The 13,335-nt window shown below is 48.8% G+C and overlaps 1 protein-coding gene across 2 annotated transcripts in view; it reads left to right on the top strand.

Moving 5' to 3' along the window:
- Positions 1 to 13,335, top strand: part of ADAP2 (ArfGAP with dual PH domains 2) — a 29,612-nt gene that overhangs the window by 819 nt on the left and 15,458 nt on the right. For both annotated transcript variants that reach the window (XM_069602882.1, XM_069602881.1), the window contains exons 2-5: positions 243 to 373; positions 2,187 to 2,278; positions 6,398 to 6,477; positions 7,697 to 7,809. In XM_069602882.1, coding sequence (XP_069458983.1) covers positions 243 to 373; positions 2,187 to 2,278; positions 6,398 to 6,477; positions 7,697 to 7,809 — 416 coding nt within the window. The remainder of the gene's footprint in view (positions 1 to 242; positions 374 to 2,186; positions 2,279 to 6,397; positions 6,478 to 7,696; positions 7,810 to 13,335) is intronic.

The raw sequence follows: 13,335 nt of genomic DNA, 5'->3' as shown, positions 1-13,335 counted from the left end.
ATCCCCGGGACTCCTTCCAAGATCTTCATTCTGGCCGCCGCCGCAGCCGCGTCAGGGCCAAGTGGGCTGACCAGAGGGTTTCATGCTGGTATCTTAGTTCGCGCAAGGAGGGGAGGCTGAGAGGGAAGGCATGGGCTGTTGGTACCTGCCAAGCCCTTGCCTCTCCTGGCGCCCCTAGCCTAGCCCTGGTTTCTTCAGCCAGCTCTTCACCCAGCTCCCCACCCTGCCCTCTCACCCCGCAGATCCCGACTGGGCCTCTTACAAGCTGGGCATCTTTATCTGTCTGAACTGCTCCGGAGTCCACCGCAACTTTCCAGACATCAGCAAAGTGAAATCCGTCAGACTTGACTTCTGGGACGACAGTATCGTGGAGGTAGCAAGGGGCACACGTGGAGAGCCTTTGAACAGGAGCCTGCTCCCGTTCCTCAGGGAAGGAAACTGAGGCCGAGAGAGGGGCAGTAAGGAGCCAGTTAGAGTTACCTTAGACAGAGGCCCTGAGTTCAAATCCTAGCTCCATGGCTTACTTGCAAGCTGTGAGGTCCGGAGCCTGCTATTTAACACTAGCTGTGGGCCCTTTCCACATGTGTATTATAAATATACCACTATCCCTTCACAGGGTTGCTATGAGGATTAAATGCTGACTCAAGGCAAGTACAATGTAAATAGTCAGTTAACAGCTGCTGTCCTTAGTAGCTGAAGTCCTGGACCAGAACAGAAGTATCCTGATTCATGATCCATAGCCCTTCTCCAGTCCCCCTAGCCAGGGAGGGAGCCACCGTGTTCTCCTGATCTCCAGAGATGGAGAACATCTTCAGCCTGGATGATGACACCATTCTGGCCAGAAAACCTTCAGAGAGCAGGCAGTCCTAAACTGGGCTGGCTGAGGATTTCAAGGAACCGGGGAAGCAGACCCATGTTTACTGAGTACCCCTGTCTGTGCCAGGCACTGTGCTAGACCACTGGGCTCGATGCTTTATTCATTCATTCATTACTGTAAGCCTGCATTTGCTGGGTGTAGGACAGAGCAGTGAAGATAAAGTCTCTCCTTATGTGGAGCCTACATTCTAGTGCAGGAGAAAGACCAGAAACTGGCATATAAACCTGAAGGTTGTTTCTTTGTGCCTCATCACTCCCCCATTATGGGCTTTGTGGTGGCTCAGTGGAAAAGAACCTGCCTGCCAATGCAGGAGACACGGGTTCAATCCCTGGGTTGGGAAGACCCCCTGGAGAAGGAAATGGCAACCCACTCCAGTGTTCTTGCCTGGGAAATCCCACGGACAGAGGAGCCTGGTGGGCTACAATCCAGGGGGTCACAAAGAGTCGGACACGACTGAAGCAACTTAACACTTAGCACTCCCCAGTTATAGCTTCTTCATCTTTGCAGGTGAGATCCCTGAAGCTCAGGGGATTAAGTGTAGCCCAACGGGAACCCTGCTCTATGGAGACTCAAAGCCCATGCAAATCCTGTGACAACCCAGTGGCTGGTGGGGAAGGGAAGAATAGAGTTCACTCTTTCCAAGAGATGTGGATTAAAAATGGGCTGTTTTTTTCCCACGTGTCCCCAGCCCAGATATGCCACCGATGTTACTGAGTGCTGACTGATGGCCAGGGCCGCTCCTGACACACACACGTGCCCCTGGGTCTCTCTGGTGCAATCTTCCTGACCCACATACGCTATGGGGTGGAGCACTAAAGTGCTCCATCCTTCAGTTCCATCCATCTCCTATGGACTTGCAGGGACTACTGCTGGTGGTCCTGGCCATCTGTGGAGGGCAGTGGAGAAGGTACATGAGCTTTGGAGTTAGGCAGGTCTGGGTTCAAATTCCAGCTCTCCACTGACTCGCTGTGTTACCTTGGGTAAGTCGCCTAACCTCTCTGAGCCTTGCTGTCCTTGTTTTATAACAGGGACAGTAATATTACAGTGATTGAGGGGATCAAATGGAATAATGTGAGAGAGCTGTAAAGTGCTATGCCTGTATGAGGCGTGGTTGTTACATTGTTCCAGGCTGGGACTTGTGAGCATCACGCGTGACCAAGCTGGGTTGGGGGAAATGTCAGACTCCAGGAGGAGTGTCTCCTGACTCAGCCTAGGAGTCAGTGAGAACAGTGGCCTTCTGGGTAGACTGCGGTTTCATTTCACATTTTTTTAAGTTCTAACATTACCCCAAGTTGCTCTTGTCTTGCAGTTTATGACCCACAACGGGAACCTCCGAGTGAAGGCCAAGTACGAAGCCAGAGTCCCTGCATTCTACTATATCCCCCAGGCCAGCGACTGCATGTGAGTGGGTGATTTCCTGGTCCCACCCACCCCCACCGCTACCCCATCTCCAGTGCCTTTGTCTCTGACAGCCTTTTCTGTGGACCTGCCCAGCAGGTGGAGCCAGGAGAGCATTTGGTATATGAGAACACACAGACCTGTGTAAGGCCCTCTACCTTCGAAGCTTGGGTCATCACCTCCCCTCTTTGGGACTCAGTTTCCTGGACTCATCTGTGAAATGGGACATCTGCTTTAGTTTCTGTCCCTTTGCCTTGATGTTCTCATAGCCTACAGGTGATGACTAACTTGATTAACAAGAGTAATGCCAGTATTCTAGCAGAATCAATGTGCTTGAGCTACTTTGCACAGAATCTTGTGCCCAGAGCTGTCCCACCTAAGCTCAGCATAGCTCCAAGGCAGCTGCTTAGGCCCCAGATCCCCAAATAATAACCATAGAAATACTTGTAGCTACTAATATTTATTGGGGCTTCCCTGGTAGCTCAGAGGTTAAAGCGTCTGCCTGCAATGTGGGAGACCCGGGTTCGATACCTGGGTTGGGAAGATCCCCTGGAGAAGGAAATGGCAACCCACTCCAGTATTCTTGCCTGGAGAGAATCCCATGAACTGAGGAGCCTGGTGGGCTACAGTCCACAGGGTCGCAAAGAGTCAGACACGACTGAGTGACTTCACTTTCAAATATTTATTGAGCTTTACTCTGTATCAGGCCCTGTGTTAAATGCTTGTGTGTGTTAATTTTCGTTCTCTCAGCAACCCTATGAGATCATACTGCATTATCCCCACCATAAAAATGAAAAACTTGAGGCTGATAGAGGCAGAGCTGGGACTAGCCCATCTGACACCAGGGCCTTCGTGACTGTACCAAGGTGCTGGGAAAAAAAGTCCAGGGTACTGGGATTGCATGCTGTGGAGCAGCAGGAGGGTTCAGGTCCCCTGGGGGTGAGGGGTGGGGGTGACACTGGTCTGTAGTGACCCCAAACCTCTGCAGGCCAGACTGTCTGAGCCTGAGCTTCCCTCCCAGGGACTCAGCATCTTGGCTGAGTGTGAATGGAGTGTAAATGGGGAGAAGGGTTATCTCCAGGCAGACAGGAGGCGTGGCTTGCTGGAAACAGGCTGCATTTCTGCCGCCATTGACCTCTAACCATGGCAGGATGCTGGTGGACAGTGCATAAGCTATGCAACCGTATCTAGTGTCCTGTGATGTCCCGGTATTTAAACAACCTACGCAGGGTAGAGCAGGCACAGCTTTGCACTCAGGAGACCCCAGGATGCTTCTCTGTCTCTATTCAGCTGTGAAAAGGTAGACAAGGGAGCAGAACTCTGCAACTCGTGGCAGCCTCATCTGTGAAACGTAGACAGTGATGCCTACGTTTGGTAGGCATGATGGTAGAGATTAAAGGAGATAACTTAGGTAAAACATCTCACAAGACACCCCTCATGCCATTCTTTTTAAAGGATTTATTTACTTCTTTTTATTTGTTTGGCTGTGTGGGTCTTCGCTGCTGTGTGCAGGCTTTCTCTGGTTGCAACAAGCTGGGGCTGCTCTTTGCCGAGATGCGCTGGCTTCTCACTGTGGTGGCTTCTCCCCTCTTGGAGCACAGGCTCTAGGCACGTGGGCTTCAGCAGTTGCAGCACTGTGAGCCCAGGAGCAGTGGCGTGCGGGCCCTAGAGCATGCGGGCTTAGTTGCTCCTCAGCATATGGAATCCTCCCAGACCAGGGATCCTACTGGTGTCCCTTGCCTTGCAAGGCAGATTCTTCACAACTGGACCACCAGGGAAACCCCTTCATGCCAGTTTTAATCTATTTCTACGTCCACCTTGGCATACTGGCTGGTGGCTGGCCCAGCTGTGGGATGTGCCAGGCTTAATGTGAAAGGGCTCCTTTTGCCTCACCACTGCCACCCAACCCTTTGCTCCAGGGGGAAGGGACCAGGTACTTGGTGAGCACCTACTGAGCTCAAGGCTCTCCGCCAGTGCTACACAGACGCTATGTGTCATGACCCCAACTACAGCCCTGAACTGTAATCCCTTCTGGTTGAATGCTAAAACTCCATCTCTAATTCTAAAAGTCCCCTGAATTCTCCACCTCCAGAATGTCGGTCTCCATTCTCTCCCAGCTCTGATCCTGTGATTCAGTGTTCCTCTGTGTCCTGGGGCCAAGGGCTGTGCACTCAGCAGGGCCCTTGACTACATACAACAGAAACCCAATTTAAACCAGCTTATGCACAAGGTGATTTTCTGGGTTTGGATCAGACCGCACAAAGAACAGAGGTGGAGCCACCCTCCGGAAGGACAGGCTGGAGGCTCCAGCACTATCAAGTCTCTGAAATCCCTCTGGTTCCCATTCTTACCTCTTTTTCTCAGCCAGGCTTTCTTCCTGTTGTTGTTCAGTTGCTCAGTTGTATCCAATTCTTTGTGAGCCCATGGACTGCAGCATGCCAGGCTTCCCTGTTCTTCACTATCTCCTGGAGTTTATTCAAACTCATGTCCATGGAGTCGATGATGCCATCCAACCATCTCACCCTCTGTCGCCCCCTTCTCCTCTTGCCCTCAATCTTTCCCAGCATCAGGGAGTCAGCTCCTTTTCCAATGAGTCAGCTCTTCACATCAGGTGGCCAAAGTATCAGAACTTAAGCTTCAGCATCAGTTCTTCCAATGAATATTTAGGATTGATTTCCTTTAGGATTGACCGGTTTCATCTCCTTGCAGTCCCAGGGACTCTCAAGAGTCTCCTCCAGCACCACAGATAGAAAGCATCAGTTGTTCGGTGCTCAGCCTTCTTAATGGTCCAGTTCTCACATCCATACATGACTACTGGAAAAACATAGCTCTGGCTATATAGACCTTTGTTGGCAAAGTGATATCTCTGCTTTTCAATATACTTCTTCCTCTAGCTGAGAGCAACACCATATCCATGCTCCCAGCTCCAGCTCCCAGCCTTGGAGAGCGGGCTTCCAATCCACCTCTCTCAGTTTTACTCCTTTTGGTCCCCACAGCCCAGGGCCAAGCTCTGATTGACCAATTTGGGTCAGGTACTCAGTTCTAGGTCATTCCCTGTGGCCAAGGGATGAGGTCATATCAACCTGGGAACGTTTGCCTGGAAAAGGCAAGAGGGAACCAAACAATTGGAATGAAGTCCCTCTCAGCTGTGTGGATTTTCTGTAGGGGTCGTGGGTGACAGTGTCTGGTTGGGCTAACATCAAATGCCTGTTATGTGCTCAGCATAGTACTAGGCCCTCTGTATGCATTTAAACCTCTCAACAACTCTAAGGGATAGGTAGATATAATATTACTGGAATACTCCCCAAGTTCAGAGGAGTAAAGTAACTTGCCCTTGGTCACACAGTGGATAAATGGTAGAGTAGGACCAGGTGGCTCAGAGGTTAAAGCACCTGCCTGGAATGCTGGAGACCTGGGTTCGATCCCTGGGTCGGGAAGATCCCCTGGAGAAGGAAATGGCAATCTACTCCAGTATTCTTGCCTGGAGAATCCCATGGAGGGAGGAGCCTGGTAGGCTACAGTCCATGGGGTCACAAAGAGTCGGACAGAACTAAATGACTTCACTAGGACCAGGTCCCAGAGGGTGAGACCCTGAGACCACTGCTGTGTCCATTGTAGCATGCCCAGATCTCATGGGTGGGCCTTGGGGAGAGGCTCATGGACTCTCCTGGCTTAAGCTCATGAACACACAGTGCAATGTGGCCGACTAGACGGTCCAGGAAAGCTGGCATCTGTCTCATTGACCTAGAGGATTGGGGCTGAGGTTGGAATAGCATAGCGGTTTGAATTTAGCCCCTGAGGGGAGATTTTATTCCCTGGTGAGATACTGGCCTTGTCTGCAGACATTTTGGAGTATCACAACTTGGGAAGGGTTGCTATTGGTATCAAGGGGGTGGAGGTCTGAGATACTACTATACATCCTACAAAGCACGAGATAGTCCCCCACCATGAAGCATTACCTGGTCCCAAGTGTTAATAGTATGCAGGTGGCAAAACTTTACCAGGCTGGGCAGGTAGCCAGGCATCGCTGTGAAGCTCCCATCCTCAGCTACAGGGTCTCATAAAATTGCCATGAAAAGAGGATTCACCAGACACAGCTGACTAAAGGTTCTCTCTTTTTAGGGTCTTAAAAGAACAGTGGATTCGAGCTAAGTATGAGAGACAGGAATTTATGGCCGATGGGAAAACCATCTCAGCCCCAGGTAAAGTTATTTTCATCATCTCTTGAGGGCTGATTCTGATGCATTCTAGAAAACAAAGTGCCTGAGTATTAGGAACAAGGTCAGCAGAGAGATACCTGCCGCCCTCACTCTGGCCCCAGAGACCAAGGTGTGGGTTCCTCTGCTTCTGAAATAGCAACACATCGGCTGGTGGGGTTTTATGGTCTTCTTGGCTGAGAAGCTCATTCGTTTCAGGTCCCTGAAGGACCACAGGGTGTACAGAGTCTTAGTATAAATTGCAAAAAGATTCACCCCCTGGGGAGACCAGGTAGAAATAGACAATCTGTTTCTGGCTAACGGACCCTAGTGTGGCACAAGCCTTGAGAAGGAGAATGGGCTGGATTTTGCCTCCCTTCCCGCCTTTGGGTAGGGCATGACCTCATCGGTGGCCTTGGACCTGTGGCACATTCTACCCCTCTGCTGTGAGTCCAAATGGACACTGTCCCAGAGAGCAAAATGTACAAAACATTTGGTCCTCTCGAGGACCAGAGGCAGCCAGAGCTGAACGCTCGTAGCCGCCAGGAGCACAGAGTGTTCATCCACCAGCAGGGACCTAGAGGTCACTCATTATTCCCGTACTTGGGAGACTTTCATTTGGCTGATATCAACGTGAAGTTGGGCCTCTTTCAAAATCAGTCCAGTTTCTCAGTTTTTAGCCTACTTAAGGGTTCCTTGACATTTAAATTTATTTATTTGTTTTTGGCTGTGCTGGGTGTTTGTTGCTGCACTGGCTGCTCTCCGGTTGCAGTGCCTTCTCTTGTTGCAGAGCGCAGGCTCTAGGCAGGCAGGCTCCAATAGTTGTGGCACGTGGCTCAGTAGTGGTGGCACGTGGGCTTAGTTGCTCTGCAGCATGTAGGATCTTCCCAGACTGGAGATTGAACCCATGTCCCTTGCATTGGCAGGTGGATTCTAAACCACTGGACCACCAGGGAAGTCCCCACCTAAAGGTTTACTATGTCTTCTTAGGAAACAGCCAAGAAAGAAAGTTGGAGGGGACCCCCAACTAAAATCATGCAGCATTGCAAAGGACCCCACATCCTGCAGCTGTAAGAGCTAAATCAGATCCGAGACGTTTCAGCAGCAGGTGGGAGGTCCACTCCACCCCTGAGACTGCACGGCACGGGGTCACCAATAGGCAGGTGAGAGTTGCCTGTTGGTCTTAGAGCTGTGGTGGTTCACTCTTTCTCGTCTTTGGTGGCAGGTAACAGAGAAGGGTTCCTGTGGAAGCGGGGAAGGGACAACGCACAGTTCCTGAAAAGGAGGTTTGTCCTCCTGGCAAGAGAAGGCCTGCTGAAGTACTACACTAAGGAAGAGGTGAGCTTCTCTTACTCCTGCCCAAGCAAGGGCACGCACCCCTCTCCAGTCTATGTTTTGATCAATGGTGCCCGGTCTTGCAGATGAGCTCAGTCACTGAGACTTAGGTACCACATGCTGCTATGTTTCCTCATTATACAATCCATGCAGTCCACTGAAAACCTCACCTTCTCTTCACCTTGAATGGGCTTAGATTGGTCCATGATTAAGCTTTTGATGATCACTTGACTTTACTTCACTGATTCATTCACTCAAGAAATATTTATTGGGCTTCCTTGGTGGTCCAGGGGTTAAGAATCCACCTGCCAATGCAGGGGACATGGGTTCGACCCCTGGTCCAGGAAGATCCCACACGCCGCAGGGCAGCTAAGCCTGTATGCCGCAACTCCTGAAGCCTGTGTGCCCTTGAGCCTGTGCTCCAGAACAAGAGAAGCCACCTCAGTAAGAAACCTGCAACTGCAGAGTAGCCCCCGATCCCTGCAACTAGAGTAAGCCCTCATGCAGCAATAGAAACTCATCACAGCCAAAAAATATATATTCATTGAGCACCTACTATGCTAGACCTTATTCCAAGCATGAAGATACAGCAGTGAACTAAACAAAGTTCCTGATCTCTTGGGGCTTCCATTCTAGTGAACAGAGACAGGTAATAACCAATATATGTTACCTACCCAGTGGCAATAAGTTCTATGAAGTAAAATAAAAGAGGGTGAAGGGTTAGAGCATGATACAAGTGGCGCAAGGGGAGGTGGTCAGAGGAGGCCTCTCTGATGACCTTTGAGCACAGAACTGAATAAAAATGAGTAAGTTCTGTGGATGTGTGGGGGAGGGGTAGAAGAAGCAGAGAGAACAGTATGTGCAGGAGCATGGTCACGTGTGCTGATTAGAAAAGATGACGCCTCCGAGAGGGTGCATCCCTGGTCCCAGTCTAGGCAAGCAGAAGCCTGGATGCCGCTTCTCCCCCATCCCTTCAGCCAGGAGCTTTCTGTTCAGTGCACAAACTGCCCAACCATGAGCCATAGCCGTGGCTTGAGCTGGGAGTATATTTGGTGAGTCTATAGGGCATGAAGGAGGCCAGAGTGCCTGGTACTGAGTGAGTGGAAAAAATAGAGAGAGGAGCTCACATAGTGGAAGACTTTGAAGACCATTGGAAGATGGGTTTTTTAACAGCTTTATTGAAATGTAAATTCACATACCACAGGATTCACCTGTGTCAGTTCAGTTCAGTCGTTTGGTCGTGTCCGACTCCGACCCCATGAACTGCAGCACGCCAGGCCTCCCTGTCCATCACCAACTCCCGGAGTCCACCCAAACCCATGTCCATTGAGTCGGTGATGCCATCCAACCATCTCATCCTCTGTCGTCCCCTTCTCCTCCTGCCCTCAATCCTTCCCAGCATCAGGGTCTTTTCCAACGAGTCAGCTCTTTGAAGTTCACCTGTTTGAAGTATGTAATGAATAGCTTTTAGTATACTCGTGGAGTTGTGCGACTTTCACCACAGTCAATTTTAGAACATTTTCATTCATTACCCTGAAAAGAACATGTGTGAGCTCTAGTTCTCCACTCTACTAGCCTCCCCCAGCCCTGTTGTTTAGTCGCTCAGTCCTGTTTGACTCTTTGCAATTCCGTGGACTATAGCCCGCCAGGCTCCTCTGTCCATGGGGTTTCCCAGGGTATTGCCATTTCCTACTCCAGGAGGTCTTCCCGACTCATGGGTGGAACCCAGGTCTGCTGCTTGGCAGGTGGATTCTTTACCACTGAATCACCAGGGAAGCCCTCCCCTTGCCCTGCTGCTGCTGCTGCTGCTGCTGCTAAGTCGCTTCGGTCGTGTCCGACTCTGTGTGACCCCATAGATGGCAGCCCACCAGGCTCCCCCATCCCTGGGATTCTCCAGGCAAGAACACTGGAGTGGGTTGCCATTTCCTTATCCAATGCATGAAAGTGAAAAGTGAAAGTGAAAGTGAAGTCGTGTCCAACCCTCAGTGACCCCATGGACTGCAGCCCACCAGGCTCCTCCGTCCATGGGATTTTCCAGGGAAGAGTACTGGAGTAGGGTGCCATTGCCTTCTCTGCCCCTTGCCCTAGGCAACCACTAATCTACTGTCAGATTTGCCTGTTCTTGACATTTCATACAAATATGTGGTCTTTTATAGCAGACTCCCTTCATTTAGCATTAGGTTTTTAAGGATCATTCATGTGGTAGCATGTATCAGTACTTCATTTCTTTTTATTGCCAAGTAATATTCCACTGTAAGGATATACCATATTTCACTTATTTATTCATCAGCTGATAGACAGTTGAGTTGTTTCCACTTTTGGGCTAGTATGAATAATGCTGCTATGAACATTCATGTACAAGGTTTTATGTGAATCTACGTTTCCAATTTTCTTGGGTAATTCTCCCTAGGAGTGGAACTGCTGAGTCATATGGTAATAACTCTTTGTTTAATTTTTTGAGGAATTTTTCCAAAGTAGCTGCACCATTTTACATTCCCACCAACAATGTATGAGGGTTCTCCACATCCTCACCAATGTTTGTTATTATCTGTCCTTTTGATCATAGCCATCTTAATGGGTACAAAATAATATCTCATTGTGATTTCGATTTGCATGTCCTCGATGGCTAGTGATGTTGTGTGTCTTCTCATGTACTTACTGGCCAGTTGCACATCTTCTTTGTAGAAATGTCTATTCACAGCCTTTTCTCATATTTTTATTATGTTATTTGTTTTTCTTTTTGAGCTGTAATAGTTATTTATATAGTCTATATACAAGGCCCTTATTGGGTATATGATTTTTTTTTAAGTTACATCTTATTTCTTAATATTCTTTTTCATTATGAATATTTTTACAAAAAATGTCTGTGTTTGGATTTGACTCTGCTATTGGGAAGACATACGTGGGTTTGGGGGCTTCTCAGGTGGCACTAGTGGTAAAGAACCTGCCTACCAAGGCAGGAGATGTAAGAGACCCACGTTCTATCCCTGGGTCAGGAAGATCCCCTGCAGGAGGGCATGGCAACCCACTCCAATGTTCTTAACTAGAGAATCCCCTGGACTTTGGAGCCTGGTGGGCTATGATTCATAGCATCGCAAAGAATCAGACACGACTGAAGTGACTTAGCATGCACGCAGGAGGGTTTTGAGCAGAAAAGTGATAAGCTTTGACTAAAACTTTTAAAAAGAGACACTCTGGCTGCTACTTGGGCAAGAGTGGGGCAGGAGGAGGCAAGAGTAGAAGCAGAGAAACCAGTTAGGAAGCTACTACAATAATCCAAGATCGGGACAATGGTGTTGGAGATGGTTAAAAGTGGTCTGCTTGCATTTTGGAAATAGAGCCAATGAGATCTACCGAAGGACTGGACACGGGGTGTGAAAGTGAGAGGGATCAAGAATGATCCACAGGACTTCCTTGGTGGTCCAATGCTTAAGAATCCACCCGCCAGTGCCGAAGACACAGGTTTGATCTCTGCTCCAGGAAGATTCCATGTGCTGTGAAGAACTAAGCCTGTGTGCCACAACTACTGAGCCAAGTGCTCCGGAGCCTGTGAGCCACAACAAGAGAAGACACCGCAGTGAGAAGCCCACGCAACTAGAGAGAGTAGCCTCCTCTCGCTTCAGTTAGAGAAAGCCCAAGGGCAGCAGTGAAGACCCAGCACAGCAAAAAATAAGAATGCATCCCAGATTTTTTGCCTTATGCAACTATGAGGTTAGTTTGTCATTTGCTGAGATGGCAAAGATTTAGCTCCCTAAGGGGATGATCATGAGTCCTTTTTCATTTGAGATGCTTATTAGTCATCCACGTAGAGACTGAGGAAGAGGTTCTCAGAAGTTCTGAGTCTAGAGGTTTGGGGAAAGTTTTGAGCTGGAGTCAGCAGCATGCAAACTGGTTAAGCAACAGGACTGGTTGGAATCACCGAGGTGGGGGGTGGTGGGGATGGATGAAAAAAGATGTCTAAGGACTGAGTATTTTAGGTATTTGTTACTGAGTGACACACAACCGTGAAACTTAGTGGCTTGAAATAACAGTTGATTGTGTCTCATAATCCTCTAGGGTCAGGAATTTGAGCAGGTGGTGGCTGCTGCAGGGCACTCCCTGTGACTTCAGCTGGGTCATTCCCTCTGCTTCATTTTCCTGGGCTCGGCTAGGAGACCCAGAAAACCTTCACTCACGTGTCTCGTGCTTTGCTCCCTTGTGGCTTTTCTCTCTGTGAATGTTCCTCATTCAGGAGTCCAGCTCAAGCTTTGTTACAGCATGGCGGCCGACTTCCCCCAAGCAAACAAGGATGCTGCCAGGCCCCAAAGCTTAGGCCAGGAACTGCCTGCTATTGGTCAATTCAAGTCATGCAACCAAAACCAATTCAGTTCGGGTCAGTTCAGTCGCTCAGTCACGTTCGACTCTCTGCGATCCCATGGACTGCAGCACGCCAGGCCTCCCTGTCCATCACCAACTCCTGCAGTTTCCCCAAACGCATGTCCATTGAGTCGGTGATGCCATCTAACCATCTCATCCTCTGTTGTCCCCTTCTCCTCCAGCCTTCGATCTTTCCCAGCATCAGGGCCTTTCCAAATGAGTCAGTTCTTCCCATCAGTTGGCCAAAGTATTGGAGTTTCAGCTTCAACATCAGTCCTTGGGGAGGGGATAGAGATTGTGCCTCTTTTTTTTTTTAATACTTATTTATTCCTTGTTTTTGGCTGTGCCAGGTCTTCACTGCTGCACTCAAGCTTTCTCTAGTTGTGGCGAGCAGGAGTTACTCTTTTTTTAAAAAAAAATTTTTAAATTTTTTATTTTTTATTAGGAGTTACTCTCTAGTGTTACACGGGCTCCTCACTCTGGTGGCTTCTCTTGCTGGGGACCATGGGCTATAGAGCACACCAGCTCAGTAGTTGTGGCTCCTGGACTTGGTTGCTCTGCGGCATGTAGGATCTTAGTTCCCTGACCAGGGACTGAGCCTTCGTCCCCTGGATTGCAAGGGGGATTCTTAATCACTGGACCACCAGGGAAGTTCCTGATGTTGTGTGTCTTGATTGTGGTGGTGGTTACGTGAGTATATACGCTTGTCAAAAAACTGTACTCTTAAAATGAGTTCCATTTATTGCTTATAAATTATACCTCAGTTAAGTTGAGTAAGTGAAAATTAACAACAAATTGAGAGTCAGTCAAACTCACCGTGTTGGCAAAATGTTAAAAAACTGGCAGCATCAAGTGTTGGTGAGGATATGGAGAAAGGAAAACTATTGTGTTATTGTTGGAAGTAAATATTGGTGCAACCACTGTGGAGAGCTAGTTAGTGAAATAATTTGGCAGTTTTCAGTAAGTCAAAGATGCATACACTTATAAGATAGCAATTCCATTCCTGAGTATGTACTGTGACCTAGAGACACCCTTACAGATGTATACCAGGGATGCCAGCTGACTGCAGCAAAAAATTACAAACGATCCCAATATTTGTCACCAGGAAAATAAATGGATAACTTTTGGTTTAGTCATTTACAAGAGCTGAGTAGGTGGATTTATTTCAACATG

The sequence above is a fragment of the Ovis canadensis genome, chromosome 11 (genome assembly GCF_042477335.2).
Source record: "Ovis canadensis isolate MfBH-ARS-UI-01 breed Bighorn chromosome 11, ARS-UI_OviCan_v2, whole genome shotgun sequence".
Classification (NCBI taxonomy): domain Eukaryota; kingdom Metazoa; phylum Chordata; class Mammalia; order Artiodactyla; family Bovidae; genus Ovis; species Ovis canadensis.
Note: the sequence above shows the minus strand (reverse complement) of the source record. Positions and strands in the feature narration are given on the sequence as shown.